The sequence below is a fragment of the Capricornis sumatraensis genome, chromosome 22, assembly GCF_032405125.1.
Source record: "Capricornis sumatraensis isolate serow.1 chromosome 22, serow.2, whole genome shotgun sequence".
Lineage (NCBI taxonomy): Eukaryota > Metazoa > Chordata > Mammalia > Artiodactyla > Bovidae > Capricornis > Capricornis sumatraensis.
In genome coordinates, this window is record NC_091090.1 from 13,428,390 (window position 1) to 13,443,283 (window position 14,894).

Below are 14,894 nucleotides of genomic sequence, written 5' to 3' on the forward strand. Positions count from 1 at the left end.
GTAATTCCAGCACCAACTGAACAGCAGCTTTCCCACTAGACAGCCAAGCCAGCATCGTCGGTTTGGTCAAGACACTCAACTTTCCCACAACCTCCCAGAATGGTGACCACACTGGACAGGACTCTACAGGGAGCAAGTGCTGGAACAGGGAGGGCCCGGGTCAAAGCCAAGCACTACACCTCACACAGCGACAAGTGATATCACCCTGTAAAATGACAATTCCCAAAACCAATACGGTCCTGCCCCACTTACACTCTAACCCTTAAACCTGAACCATTCCTGTTTAGGCTACATAATGCAAACAAAACAGGGCACACAAGATTAATTTTTTCTGTTTACAGGTTTATTCAACATAAAACAACCCCTTTCAACTTTACTGAGGTGGCTGACCACGTCCACGACCAAATCCGCCTCTCTGCAAGAGAAAGTACATATCAGCATCAGTGGTGTGCCAGGCACTGGAGAGGCTCCCAAATGTAAGGGGCTCAGGGGATCCAGCCCTGCCTCTTACAGACTGTGGGGTCACCTCTGTAAACTGGGATTAAGGACACGCACTCTGGAGCGTGCTCATATACACACATAAAAGCACCTAGCAACAGGACGTGATCCTGCGTCGCCATGTACACTTTTCCATAAAGGAGAGCTAGTGAACAATAGTGTCCTGTCAAAAGCTGCTCAGGGGCAGTAGCTGTCCTGACAGTGATACACCATGCTGGGGCTCAACACTCTACTTGGATTAATTAATCTCACAGTTAGCTCGAGATAGCTATGACCACCAGCTCTATTTTATACATGGGGAACTGGGGTCTAGAACCTGCTCAATCTCCAGTGTCCAGTTCTCAGCTTAGTTCACGAAACTAACCCGGGGGATAACGCTGACCATTACTCAACTAGAAAATACCACTGTGCCTCATGGAGCGTTGATTTGTGAGACTTTCAGTAATTGCTTTCTTTACAGAAGACTGCAGGCTGTGCCTGAATGTAAAAACCTGTTTGGAATTTGTGGTTAGGACATCCCTGAAGAAGCAGATACAAAGGGTTGAGAGCAAAAAGGGGACACTTACAAACTGGAATTCAGTTGCTGACCCAGCTCCGGCCTCGGCTTTCTTGTCAGCACCAGCTGAAACGACAAACACAGATTTAGATGCATCATCTGGTCTGATCTACTACAGAACAAGGGCAGACAAATGACCCAAGCCCATTTTGCAAGAAAAGTCATGTCAGCAAAGAATGAAGTACGAGCAAATTACACCCTGCAGTGGGGAAACATCTTCTGAGCCACTTTTGCTCCCGCCTTCTCCTGAGCAAGACATCTTGCTAAACTCACAGCCCAAACTATTGCCTCCTCCAGGAAGGCTGCCTTGACCACAAAGTCTGGACTATGTGCCCTTTCTATATGGTACTTCCTATCACTGAGTTACTTCCATGATTCAGACCAGCACCCAGCTCACAGGGGGAGCTCAGTGAAGGGAGATCTAAGAGGTAAAGGTGAAACAAGATGAAAGACCTAGTACCGCTCTGCCCTATAGAGCAGCCACCAGTCCAAACTGAGATGTGTGCAAAATACCATGAGACTTCAAGACTTGCGAGAAGGCAAAGTATCCCACTAATGTACATATTAAACGGACAGTTTAGGGCTTCCCTGGTGGCTCAGTGGCAGAGAATCCACCTGCCAATGCAGGACACGTGGGTCCAATCCCTAATCCGGGAAGACCCCACATGCCTCGGAACAACTTAGCCCGTGAGCCACAACTACTGAGCCCGTGCTCAAGAGGCCATGTCCCATGAGAAGCCAGTGCACCGCGACTGGAGCAGCTGCAACTAGAGAGAAGTCCACACGGCAGTGAAGACCCAGCACAGCCATAAGGAGTCATTTTTCAAAAATCAAGGTAACATTTCAGAGAAGGCAATGGCACCCCACTCCAGTACTCTTGCCTGGAAAATCCCACAGACGGAGGAGCCTGGTAGGCTGCAGTCCATGGGGTCGCGAAGAGTCGGACACGACTCAGTGACTTCACTTTCACTTTTCACTTTCATGCACTGGAGAAGGAAATGGCAACCCACTCCAGTCTTCTTGCTTGGGAGAATCCCAGGGACGGCGGAGCCTGGTGGGCTGCCGTTTATGGGGTTACACAGAGTCGGACACGACTGAGGCGACTTAGCAGCAAGGCAACATTTAAAAATATACTGGAATTAGCTGCTGCCTACTCAGCACCCCCCAACCAGCGAGCCACTGTATCTTCCCATCTTCATAACTGATCATGCCCATCTCGCCCTGAAATGCTCACTTCCCCACCCTCAACTTCAGGACCAACTGTCACACCTTCTGACTCATTTCCAGTGTACCTTGACTTCTAAAAAGTGCAACCACGAACTTTCCCTAAACCAAGAGCCCGTCTGCTAGAGGAATTCTTTCTTAGGAGTATTTAGTTCAAGTGCTCACTTCCATCAGGATTTCACATCTGAAGAATCAGGTACCACAAGTAGGAGACAACCATGAAGTCAAAGTCCTCCAGTTGCGTCTGACTCTTCGCGACCCCACGGACTGTATGTAGCCTGCCAGGCTCCTCTGTCCCTGGGGCTCTCCAGGCCAGAACACTGGAGTGGGTTGCCATTTCCTTCTCCGGGGAACCTTCCCCAGGTCGCCTGAATTCCAGGCAGATTCTTTACCATCTGAGCCACTAGGCAGGAGTAGTAAAAGTACACATTCCCTTTTATACCTTGCTTTTATATCACAAATTATTACTTCTGCAACAAGGACAGTCTCTTTAAACCAAACTGAATGGCTCGCCATCTTATCTCAGAGTAAAACCTCAAGTCCTACCATGGCCCACAACTACAAGACATCCTCATCTAACACTCCTGCCACCTTCTGTTCAGACAAGCCAGACGCCTTCCCCCAGTAGCCTCACTACCTCCAGATGTTTGCTTCTATTTCACTTTGACAGAACTTTTCCTGCAAATCCTACTGGAAATTTCAATACCTACTCCCCTGCTTTAATTTTTCCCTGTGGTACCCACCGTGGACATAATTATACACTTATTTTTGCTTATTCATCTCCTAATACCAAAATGCAAGTTCAAGAGAGAAGACCATCTCGTCTTTTTATGTCCACTACTAACCACTAGCTCCTAGATCGTGTCTGGCATAAACCATAGGCACTTAATGTATCTATTGTATGAACAGACATCTGTGGTTCCCATCAATGTGAATACCTGCTATTTAAAAACAAGATTTTGCATTATTTTGGCAATAAAAAGAAACAAACGTGATGGGAGTGGGCCCTGCCCTCAAGTAACTTACCACACAGGAACACAAAGAAAAGCATGTTGCTCTCCTGAAAGTTTTCAGTTTTGTTCCAGTTATAGGTCTTTAAAGTGTTTTGTGTCCCCAGCTCAGAGAGCGTCCCTCCTAACCCCCACCCCTGCAGAAGGCAAGACACACAATGGACTCCAGGTGGTATGATCTGAGATGAACCCAAGGATCTTCACTGGTCACCTTGGGATCTTCAAGGGCCGAGCCCCAGGCAGAGGAGAATCCCGAGACTCCACCCCAACACCAGATCCACACTGCGATACTCACGGGGCACGGCGCTTCGTCTGTAGGTGTCTCTGTCGGCTTCCCCTCGCGTGAGTCTTGCAGGTCGCTCTCCCTCCAGACCTGCACAGATAAAACCACAATATGAACACAGGGTAACATGGGAACTCTGCTCCTTTCAGGCCTAGAAAATTCAAAACTGCTCTCTACTTTCGCTTTGCAAAAACTTGGTTATGATGCATTAATGGGACAGGAACTCCTACACCGAGAACTGTCAGCTAGATACTTGCCATCATTGACATTCTGATCCCTCAAAGACCTAAGAAAATGCACATCCTATTAAAAATGTTATACATGGCAACCCACTCCAGTATTCTTGCCTGAAGAATCCCATGGACAGAGGAGCCTGGCAGGCTACAGTCCATTGGGGTTCCAAGAGTTGGACACAACTCAGCAGCTACACCACCACCACACCTGCAAAAGGTCTGCTTTCTTCTGTTTTATTTCTCAACATAGATTTCCCAAATATCTGGCAAATAAAGAAACCCAGTCACTTCTACAAACATTTGAATAGCCAAAATTTTGAACTTGACCCATCTCTGAAATAGAAAACTTCTAGTGCAAACAGAAAAGGAGTCACCATAAGCAGCAAGCCTCACCTCCAATGTAAGTATATAAATAGAAGCCACCAAGAATCCTTTAATTCCGCTCAGGCTTTGCCTTGTACCTCACTAGGCTGTGAAACGTACGTTATTAAGGCAGATTTAAAAAAAGCTACGTTAACATTCCAACACTGGAAGGTTAATCTAGCATTCTCTCTACCTTGTTACTCCACAAAATTATCTATAGCATTTATGATTCTTCAAAGTAAGACTGATTTCCAAGGTGCAATGAAGAACCTTTGCTCTAAACATATGTAATCCTACCTAACCACTAGAATACCCTCGTGAATTTTCATAAAGAATACAAATTCCTGAGCTCCATTGACGTCTTTCCAGGGAACCTAGGCAGTCTGATGATCATGTTTTTAGTAATCTCTGCATTTCATTATTCAAACTCATAAAACCTCTGGTGCAGGTTTTTGTTTTTAAAGAAAATAAGGGAACCATAAACTTGACAAATGCCAATTGTGAGCCAGCAATGATCTCAAGTCAGAAGGTAACTCCCTGCAAACAAGATCCTTTCACAGTGTTATCTGTGTATATGTGTGTGTGCATATATATATAGACATATATGTATATATACATACACACTCTCTCTCTCTACATCCGTTCTGTCCTATTTGGCTTTTATTTTCCTCCCATTGCCAAGAAATCTTTTCATTTCTTTCACATGTGGTAAACGGCTTTGCTCTCGACTTCTTGGGGGATAAACACCTTGGTCTACTTGAACTCTCAACACCCTGCCACATGTATCTGGCCTGTGTTTAATACTACGTCTTGGGATGGCCTGAGGACCTGTGTTCAATTCCGTTCGATGTTCTAGGACTTGACTTAGATCTTGCATGCCAGAGTACCCCAAAAGCTGATTCCACTCTTTCACCCATCCTGGATCCTGTGGAGTTCAGGCAGCTAAACTGAGAGCAAACAAGTGAGGCCTGCTGCAAACAGGGACTTCTAAGATGACAAATACATCTACAAGTCTGTGGTCCAAGGCCATTTTTGCTGGTTATAAGCAGTATTTACAAAACCAGAGGGAGCACACAGCTCGCCTGAAAACTGAAGGTGTATATGCTAGAGATGAAATTGAATTCTATCCAGGTAAGAGATTGCTTAATGTACAAAGCAAAGAACGACACGAACTCCTGGAGGAAAGGCTAACAAGACCAGAGTTATCTGGGAAAAGACAACCTGCACTCACAGAAAACAGTCACATGATTCGTGCCAAATTTCAGAGCATTCTTCCTGCTGAGGCCATCTTTAAGAATTTAAACTTACACAAGCATGACTTTGTTCTCCTGTATTTTTGTTAAAAAAAAAAAAATTGATTCCAGTGGTGGTGTATTAGTAAGACCACCTCTTTGCTCACACAAAACCCCACCATTTCACCTCTCTCCGCAGAAAGAACTTCAGAAGATGCCCTTGCAGACATTACGTGAGCACTGTACCTTTGGGCCGTGGCCGGCCAGTCTCAGGACGGCTGCGGCGCAGGGTGGCGGGCACGATCTCAGGGGGCAGGTGGAGGTAATCGCGGAGATACTGGATGCCCTCGTTGGTGAGGTACCAGTAGAAATGTCTCCAGGCAAACTGTTCCTTCACATAGCCTCGTGACTTGAGAGACTATAAGAGGGAAAACCACTGTTAAGACAGAACTAGAGGCTTGAAGCTAGGAAGGCGGTGCAAACGGGAAGCTAAACTGCACAGCATACAAGCTTCCACAGTGTATCTACCTTACGGCCCTTTAAGGCAGCAAGCAGCGCTGGGAGTCCTGACTCCGCCTTGCAATTTGCCTTGACCACCAGCGGAAAAGCCCCCCTCCACCCGCACCCGCTACCTGCATGGCTTTCATGACGTGAAGATTGGGCACATTCTTGTCTGCCAGCTCCGGGTGCTTGGGCATGTGGACATCCTTTTTGGCCACCATCACCCCCTCCTTAAAAAGGAGTTCGTAAATGGCAATCCGGTTCTTCTTGGGCATCAACATCTGCAAGAAAAAATAAGCAAGAATACTTCTGAGCACTGTGGCCAGAGGCCATAACCCAGTTCATACCCCACCCCCCCAAGACTAAACACACACACGAGTCACTATCCAACAGAACGGGCAGAAGTCTCAAACATTCCGAAAAACATGCAGGAAAACAGGAATTTAAACCCCTGCACATTTAAGCCCAACAGTCACTAGTTCCCTCCTCCACCCTCAAAAACAGGATTAAGAAGTTGTCAGGACTTTAAGACAAAACGAGGGTGGGGCTAGGGGGACATTCCCGCCCCCGATTTTCACTCTCACAACGCAAGTATAAACGGGCGGGAGTCAGACCCTTATAGTGAAAGTCACTCAGTCCTGTCTGACTCTTTCAGAGTCCATGGAATTCTCCAGGCCAAATACTGGAGTCGGTAGCCTTTCCCTTCTCCAGGGGATCTTCCCAACCCAGGTCTCCCGCATTGCAGGCGGAATCTTTGCCAGCTGAGCCACCAGGGAAGCCCAAGAATACTGGAGTGGGTAACCTATCCCTTCTCCAGCGTATCTTCCCGACCCTGGAATCGAACCGGGGTCTCCTGCATTGCAGGCGGATTCTTTACCAACTAAGCTGTCAGGGAAGCCCCTCAGGGCCTACACCCTTGGGAGTGTTTGGGGCGCATCAGCAACTGTACCTAATGCGGCACGCGCGGCGGTGCCTTCTGGCGAGCGAGAAGGGGCCAGAAGAAAGCCTGTCGATCCGTGACGGGCCTCTGACCCCAAAGCAAAAGGCTAAGGCCCTCACAGCCCACCCCTCTACTTCTAAACCAGAGCTCCATGGCCGAGCAGGGAGGCAGCTCGGAGGGTTCTACCCCGAAAAAAAGGAAAAAGCGTTCCGAAGAGACGCAGTCTCCCGTCTCGCCCGAACGGTCCCCGCCACGCTAGGGCTTCATCTTCCCCTCCTCCATCCGGACACCAATCTTTGCCTGTCAGGGCCCCACTACTGCCCCCCCACCAAAGAAATGAGCTTCTGGGCGCTGCCTGCTCGGAAATGGACGTGCGGGGAGCGGGAGAGGGCCCCCGCCACCCTAAACCCGGCGAGGCACGACGGTGGCGGCGGAGACAGGGCCAGGATGGGGGCCGATGGCACCGCGGCGCCGGAGGGACTCACCGCGACGGTTGCTGGGTCCGGGGCCGGCGCTGGAAAGGAAGGGGCGTGCGCGGCGCGGGGCCTCTTCCGGGCTGCCGGGCCCCGCCCCCTGTCAGGACCCGCGAGCTGCCTGAGGCGGCCTCGGCGGTGCCTGAGAGACTGGCGGCCCCGGCGGCCCTCGGCCGGCTTGAGGAAGCGCGGGAGTGGGAGCCGGCGTGCTTTATCAAGAAATGATCACCTTCATGCCTGGTCGGGTCCTTTAGAAACACGCTACGTCTTTATTTTCTCCGTTTCCCGACGGTTAATTTAATTAATTATTATGTAAGGAATACATGCTCTTTGAGCAGGGAAAAGGAGATACCATCTGCCTACGAAATAACAGTGACGGCAATACCAATCATGGAAGAATAAAATTCCGTCAACCGATGAGTCGCTATTAACGTTTGGGTATAAAGTGAAAGAAAAGTGTTAGAGTTGCCTAGCTCAGTCGAGTTCGGCTATTTGCGACCCCTCCTCTGTCCATGGGACTCTCCAGGCAAGAACACTGGGGCGGGTTGTCATTCCCTTCTCCAGGGCATTTTCCGGACCCAGGGATCAAACGTGGGTCAAAGGAAATGTATTTTTTGATAAAAATGGGATGATTTGTACGTATGTTGTGGTATGATATGTGGAAACCTGTTTTGTTTTTGTTTTTTTCGTTTACAGCTATATCATGAATCTCTCTTCAAGGTAATTAATACCTACAGTTTTAATGACTAGGTGGTAGTCCGCTAATGGATGGTTTAATCAACACTCTATGATTGGAGATATATATGTATATATATTAATCCTTCAATGTTATAACCAATGATGCCACACACTTATCTGCACACTTGTCACATAGTCTCTTTAGGACAAAGCCCTGGCAGTGTAATTGTTGAGTTACAATGTTAGCGCATACCAATAATGAAACAATAAAATTCCATCAACCAGTGAGTCGCTATTAACGTTTTGGTATGAAGTGAAAGAAAAGTGTTAGTTGCCTAGCTCAGTCGAGTCCAGCTATTTGCGACCCCATGGACTCGAGCCCGCCAGGCTCCTCTGCCCATGGGATTTCCCAGGCAAGAATACTGGAAAGGGTCGTCATTTCCTTTTCCAATGTTATGTATATTTTATCACAATTAAAAAAAATAAGATTCATGTATACAGATTTTTTGTTTAATATCTTGAACATTTGGACAAAGAACAACATAATCTAGGGACTGGTCAAGCAGATTTGGAAAAGAATACCATAGAATTCCTAGCAATAAAAACTAAAATGACTGAGATTTGAAAGTTAATTTTAAAAAATAAACAACAGATTTGATACACTTGAAGAGAAAAATCATGAAATAGAAGACAGAAGTAAAACAAGAACAAAAACATAAAGCATTCACCATGTAGTCCAGAGATTAAAAGAGGCAGGACAAGTGAGGGCAGGCAGGGATAAATTAGGAGTCTGGAGTTAACATATACACACTACTATGTATAAAATAGGTAAACAGGAAAGACCTACTGTATATGGCACAGGAAACTCTACTCGGTATTATATAATAACCTATAAGGGAAAAGAATCTGAAAAAGAATATATAACTGAATCACTGCTGTGCCCTTGGAACTGACATGATATTGTAAATCAACTATATTTCAATAAAATTTGGGGAGTCATGGAGCAGGGCATGAGGGCTCTTAGTTCCTTGACCAGGGATCAAACCAGTGTCCCCTGCAGTAGAATCTTGACCACCTGACCCACCAAGGAATTCCCAATACAATTTTTTTAATAAAGTAAAAAATATATAATGGGAAAAAATAAAGGAGATGGAATAGTTGGAAGAAAGGATTTGAGGTGGGAAGGATCAAGAGGGAAAATCTAATGTATGTCTCTGTGAAATCACATAAGGAAATGATAGAAAACATGGGAGAGAGACCCTCCCGAATTCTTGGAAGACAGCACACTTCAGATGTCCTGCTATCTTCAAATTCCAACTTGGATAAATAAAAACAGATCCATGCCTAAACATGTCATAATGAAGATGCAGAACATCCGAGATAAGGAGAAGATCTTGTAACCAGCCAGCAGGAAGAGACAGGGGTGATGGCTCACTTCCCAGCAACAGCACTGGAACGCATTTTACTGAAATACAGCCTCACAGGTCTCTTCCCTTACCAGAGCTAGAGTGATCCTGCTACTATATCAGACCAGGTCGCTCCTCGGCTTAAAATCCTCCAGTGACTCCCAGTTCATTTAAAAGTCTTTGCTGCTGTTCAGTTGCTAAGTGAAGTGAGTGAAGAAGAAGTGAAGTCACTCAGTTGTGTTCTACTCTTTGCAACCCCATGGACTGTAGCCTAACAGGATCCTCTGTCCATGGGATTTTCCAGGCAAGAATACTAGAGTGGGTTGCTATTTCCTTCTCCAGGGGATCTTCCTGACCCAGGGATCAAACCTGGGTCTTCTGCATCGTAGGCAGCTGCTTTACCGTCTGAGCCACCAGGGAAGTCCAAGTCATGACCAACTCTTTGTGACCTCATGGACGGCAACATGCCAGGCCTCCCTGTCTTTCACTATCTCCCAGAGTTTGCTCAAACTCATGTCCATTGAGTCAGTGATGCCATCCACCGTCTGCCACCCCTTCTCCTCCTGTCCTCCATCTTTCTCAGAATCAGTCTTTTCCAATGAATCAGCACTTCACATCAGGTGGCCAAAGTATTGGAGCTTCAGCTTCAGCATCAGTCCTTCCAGTGAATATTCAGGACTGATTTCATTTAGGATTGACTGGTTTGATCTCCTTGCTGTCCAAGGGATGCTCTAGAGTTTTCTCCAACACCACAGTTCAAAAGCATCAATTCTTCGGCTCTCAGCCTTCGTTATGGTCCAGCTCTCACATCCATACACGACTACTGGAAAAACCATAGCTTTGGCTAGATGGACCTTTGTCAGCAAAGTGATGTCTTTGCTTTTTAATACAGTGTCTAGGTTGATGATAGCTTTTTTTCCAAGGAACAAGTGTCTTAATTTCATGGCTGCAGTCAGTATCTGCAGTGATTTTGAAGCCCAAGAAAATAAAGTCTGGCACTGTTTCCATTTTCCCCCCATCTATTTGCCATGAAGTGATGGGACTGGATGCCATGGTCTTCATTTTTTGAATGTTGAGTTTTAAGCCAACTTTTTCACTTTCCTCTTTCACCTTCATCAAGAGGCTCTTTAGTTCCTCTTCACTTTCTGCTATTAGGGTGGTGACATCTGCATATCTGAGGTTATTGATATTTCTCCTGGCAATCTTGATTCCAGCTTGTGAGTCATCCAGCCTGGCACTTCCTATGATGTACTCTGTATATAAGTTAAATAAGCAGGGTGACAATATACAGCCTTGATGTACTCTTTTCCCAATTTTGAACCAGTCTGTTATTCCAAGTCTGGTTGTAACTGTTGCTTCTTGACCTGCATAGAGATTTCTTGGGAGACAGGTAAGGTGGTCTGGTATTTCCATCTCTTGAAGAATTTTCCAAAGTTTGTTGTGACCAATACAGCCAAAGGATTTAGCATAGTCAATGAAGCAGAAGTAGATTTTTTCTGGAATTCTCTTGTTTTTGCTATGATTCAATGGAAGTTGGCAAGTTCAACTTTGGTTCCTCAGCCTTTTCTAAATCCAGCTTTTACATCTAGAAGTTCTTGTTTCACATACTATTGATGGCTAGCTTGAAGAATTTTGAGCATTACCTTGCTATCAGGTGAAATGAGCACAGTTGTATGGTAGTTTGAACAATTTTTGGCATTGCCCTTTCCAAGATGGCAGACAAGTCAACTTCAACTAAATCTTGATCCTCAATATATGCTCATTGTAACATAGTTAAAGTGTTATCGCTCAGTCGTGTCTGACTCTTAATGATCCCATGGACTGCAATCCACCAGGCTCCTCTGTCCCTAGAATTCTCTAGGCAAGAATACTGAAGTGGGTTGCCATTTCCTTCTCCAGGAGATCTTCTTGACTCAGGGATTGAACCCAGGTCTCCTGCATTGCAGGCAGATTCTTTACTCTCTGAACTACCAAGGCACATATTATAACATATCAGCAAGCTAAATGACACCCAGAGGCTCCATTACAGTTCTAAGGTTGTGGTTTAGTCGCTAAGTTGTGTCCAACTCTTGGACCGTAACCCACCCAGCTCTTCTGTCCAAGGCCATCAAAGATCAAAAGGTGAGCAGTGACCCACTTCCTGGAAATCTCTGCCTCTTCCCCAAAATAGTCGGAATAAACTTCCTACTCATTAGCCTATGAAATTACCCAACCCATAAAAGCTAGCCACATCACATTTTGAGGCCACACTCACCCTCTGAGATGGCCCACACTCTGTGGAGTGTGTTTCTCTCTGAATAAATCCACTTCTTACCTGTCACTTTGTCTCTCACTGAATTTTTTCTGAGATGAGATATCAAGAATCTGAGTTTCATTAGGTCCTAAAACCAGGTGTTGTGATCTCCGTTGGAAGACTGTGGGTTTTGTCTGGGTTCAAGTCTCAGTCTGAAGTGAATGGTTTGCCAATGTAGGAGACTCAGGTTCGATCCCTGGGTCAGGAAGATCCCCTGGAGAAGGAAACGGCAACCCACTTCAGTATTCTTGCCTGGGAAATCCCATGGACAGAGGGGCAGTGGGCTACACTCCATGGGGTCACAGAGTCAGCCGACTGAGCACCACCATCCATATCTTTTATCTTCTCAGCATGTCCTCTGATATAAAAATTTTCCCTCCAAAGGATTAGCTGCTCTCTCAGCATCATTTTCTCAATAAGCTATGCTTCTTTTTATCTGGAATCTCACTAAGTTGTTTATGAGAGATGGATTCAGTTTTAGATTTTGTTGTATTTGTGCCTGTGAGACACATTGGTGAAAAAAATCCAAGATTATTTTAGATAAAGTGCTCAGAATTTGTGCTGTGAGAGAGATCTGGGCTAGATTAGGTCAGGGAACCATCTAAGACGCTGTGAGGTTCTGAGATCGCCTAGAGAGGATGTGGAGTGAGAAGAGGATGTGGAGGGACCCTAAAGCACGCCTGCTCGCCCTTGTTCCCATGGTGTCTCCATCCCTGGATGCAGCCTTCTCGGGGGCAGGGGCCGTGCCCTGCTCCTGTCTGCATCCTCTCCAGCAGTTGGCACAGCGTCTCTCACGTGACTGGGGTACTTAATAAACATTTCAGGAATAAACAGCAACTTCACGGTAAGCAGAGGAGGTGAGAGTTTAGTGAGTCAGGAAGGAGGACAAATAACAATAGCCTCTGGCACTTAGAGAAAATTTCTCAGATGACAGCGGATCATTGAGTTCACTGAATTCGTTTAGCAGTAAGGCACTGAGCGGCTGGAGCAGGTGGTGGGGCAGGAACGGGGTAGGGACATACTCCCATCCACCAGGCAACAAATAACCTCTGTTAGGTGCTGTGCGCTATGAAGAGAGGATCAGGGCGTGGTGACCCAGAACTTGGGTTGAGAAAAGCCTGGAGGAACACCCAGTGAAAAGCCCTGCTTCAGAGGAGGGCTTGAACTGTAAGGCAGCTACCACGGCCATATGGTGAGCACGTTGAACCTGGACAGCCACAGTGGCCTCAGGAAGGATGTAGGACTTTGTAAGAGCTGCAAAAAGGTTTCAGGCAGCCGGGACAGGATCAGATGGATATTTTAAAGAGATTGCCTTTGTGTGTGTGTGCTTAGTCATTCAGTCATGTCCAACTCTTTGCGACCCCATGGACTGTAGCCCACCAGGCTCCTCTGTCCATGGGGATTCTCCAGGCAAGAATACTAGAGTGGGTTGCCATGCCCTCCTCCAGGGGATCTTCTCAACCCAGAGATTGAACCCAGATCTCCTGCACTGCAGGTGAATTCTTTACCAGCTGAGCTACCAGGAAAGGCCGAGATTACCTTTATCAAGACCAATACCATTTTTACCCCTCCTATGCTGTATTAAGCATGAAATATAGACCTATTACTTGCTCCATGTTAAAGACACACACACAACCCCCCCCCCCCAAAAAAAAATAGGCTTAGAGAAATAGGTGTTTTTTTGTTCACGGTCACAGGACACAGAGGTAGGAAGTAATGGTGTAACCAAAAGTGGGTCCAGCTTGCTCGCCACTCAAGGCCACTTAAAAGCCATTAAAGAGGCCAGGTTGGTGGAAAGGAAAGTTTGCTTTATTTTGGATGGGTAATTGCACACCTGTCCAAAGGCCAACTCTAGCCACCCTATCCCCAGCAATCAGTGGGCAATAGCTTTTATAAGCTGAGTGACTTGCAGAAACAGTCAGCTCTGACCATCATCTTAAAATTGGCCATCTTGATTGCTTTAAGTAGTTAACCTTCAGTTCCAGGGTCAGTTTGTCTCCATTTCTTTGAGGCCAGTTCTCAGAACTGCGGCAGCTTATGTCATGGCGAGTCTGGTCATCATGTAGCTAACTTTTCCACCTGGCGGGGGCTTCAGCATCTATAAGACAGCTCACAGGATATGGCTCAGAATACTATCTATAGCCCTGGAGAAGGAATTAAAGGTTCTTGACTATGCTTAATGACTAAACTATTATAATTTGGTCTCCTTTGACTCTTTTTCTTTGTTTCTGCATTTGCTCACTTCTCGAATTAAACTTGTTCTTTGGTTAAAGTTTTTCCACAGACAAGGCAGGCAGAAGACATGGGAGGACAAGGACCATAGGGTCTTGCTCCATTTCAATGGGACTGGACTCTCTGCAGAGCCTAAAGCCTTCCTGCCATCCCAGGCTGCCCTCTGCATTGGGGTCTTCCTGCTGGGGCCGAGGTTGGGGGCAGGAAGCTAGAACCCCGGATTCAGAGCAGTGAGAGGCGGGGCTCTGGCTCCCCCCACCCCACCCCTGTATTCTTACCCGGAGAATCTCACGAACAGAGGAGCCCGGTGGGCTACAGGCCGTAAGGTCGGACACAACTGAAGCAACTTGGCACACACTGTTAGAATGCTTTGAGAGGCTTTCAAAAATCTATTTACCCAGGCCACACCCCGGATCTGTTAAGTCAGACACTCAGTCAAGGGGTGAGGGGGAAGGCATTAGTATTCTGCTTCTTAATTCTTCTTGCTGTGTGGTACACTTCACAGTGGGCTTCCCTGGTGGCTCAGATGGTAAAAGAATCCACCTGCAATGAGCAGACCTGGGTTTGATCCCTGGGTTGGGAAGATCCTCCGGAGGAGGGCACGGCAACCCACTCCAGTGTTCTTGCCTGGAGAAGCCCCATAGACAGAGGAGCCTGGCGGGCTACCGTCCATGGGGTTGCAAAGAGTCGGACACAACTCGAGTGACTAAGCACACACACAGCACATACTTAACAGCGCAGGGGACAAATCTTAAGTACAACTCCATGTGTTTTTCCGTGTGCGTGTGAATCCATGTTAACTGCCATCCAGATCAGTAGAGAGAATATGACCACTGCCCCAGAGTCTCCTTTCCTGGTCAACGACCCACGCCCACCCCCAGGGGCAGGCGGTTCTGACTGACGGCACCACGCGACGTTTTGGTTTGTGTCTGGCTCCTTGCCCCCTCCATCGTCAGGTCTGTGAGAATCCCC

The 14,894-nt window shown here is 46.8% G+C and overlaps 1 protein-coding gene across 1 annotated transcript; it reads right to left on the reverse strand.

Annotated features, from left to right (window-relative positions):
* Window positions 1-326: 326 nt before the first annotated feature.
* RPS10 (ribosomal protein S10) lies at window positions 327-7,373 on the reverse strand. The gene is made up of 6 exons (XM_068994034.1): window positions 7,326-7,373; window positions 6,032-6,181; window positions 5,646-5,817; window positions 3,584-3,661; window positions 1,065-1,120; window positions 327-415 (listed from the first exon to the last, which is right to left on the reverse strand). The coding sequence occupies exons 2-6, from the start codon at window positions 6,179-6,181 to the stop codon at window positions 374-376; spliced, it is 498 nt and encodes a 165-aa protein (XP_068850135.1). The 5' UTR covers window positions 7,326-7,373; the 3' UTR covers window positions 327-373.
* Between the last annotated feature and the right edge of the window lie 7,521 nt (window positions 7,374-14,894).

What these genes read in the sequence shown, in the direction of transcription:
- RPS10 (XM_068994034.1), bottom strand. Translation starts at nt 6,181, where the DNA reads ATGTTGATGCCCAAGAAGAACCGGATTGCCATTTACGAACTCCTTTTT. An exon ending in CAGACGAAGCGCCGTGCCCC is followed by an intron (nt 1,121 to 3,583) that starts GTGAGTATCGCA and finishes TTGTCGTTTCAG; the next exon opens with CTGGTGCTGACAAGAAAGCC. An exon ending in CAGCAACTGAATTCCAGTTT is followed by an intron (nt 416 to 1,064) that starts GTAAGTGTCCCC and finishes TTTCTCTTGCAG; the next exon opens with AGAGGCGGATTTGGTCGTGG.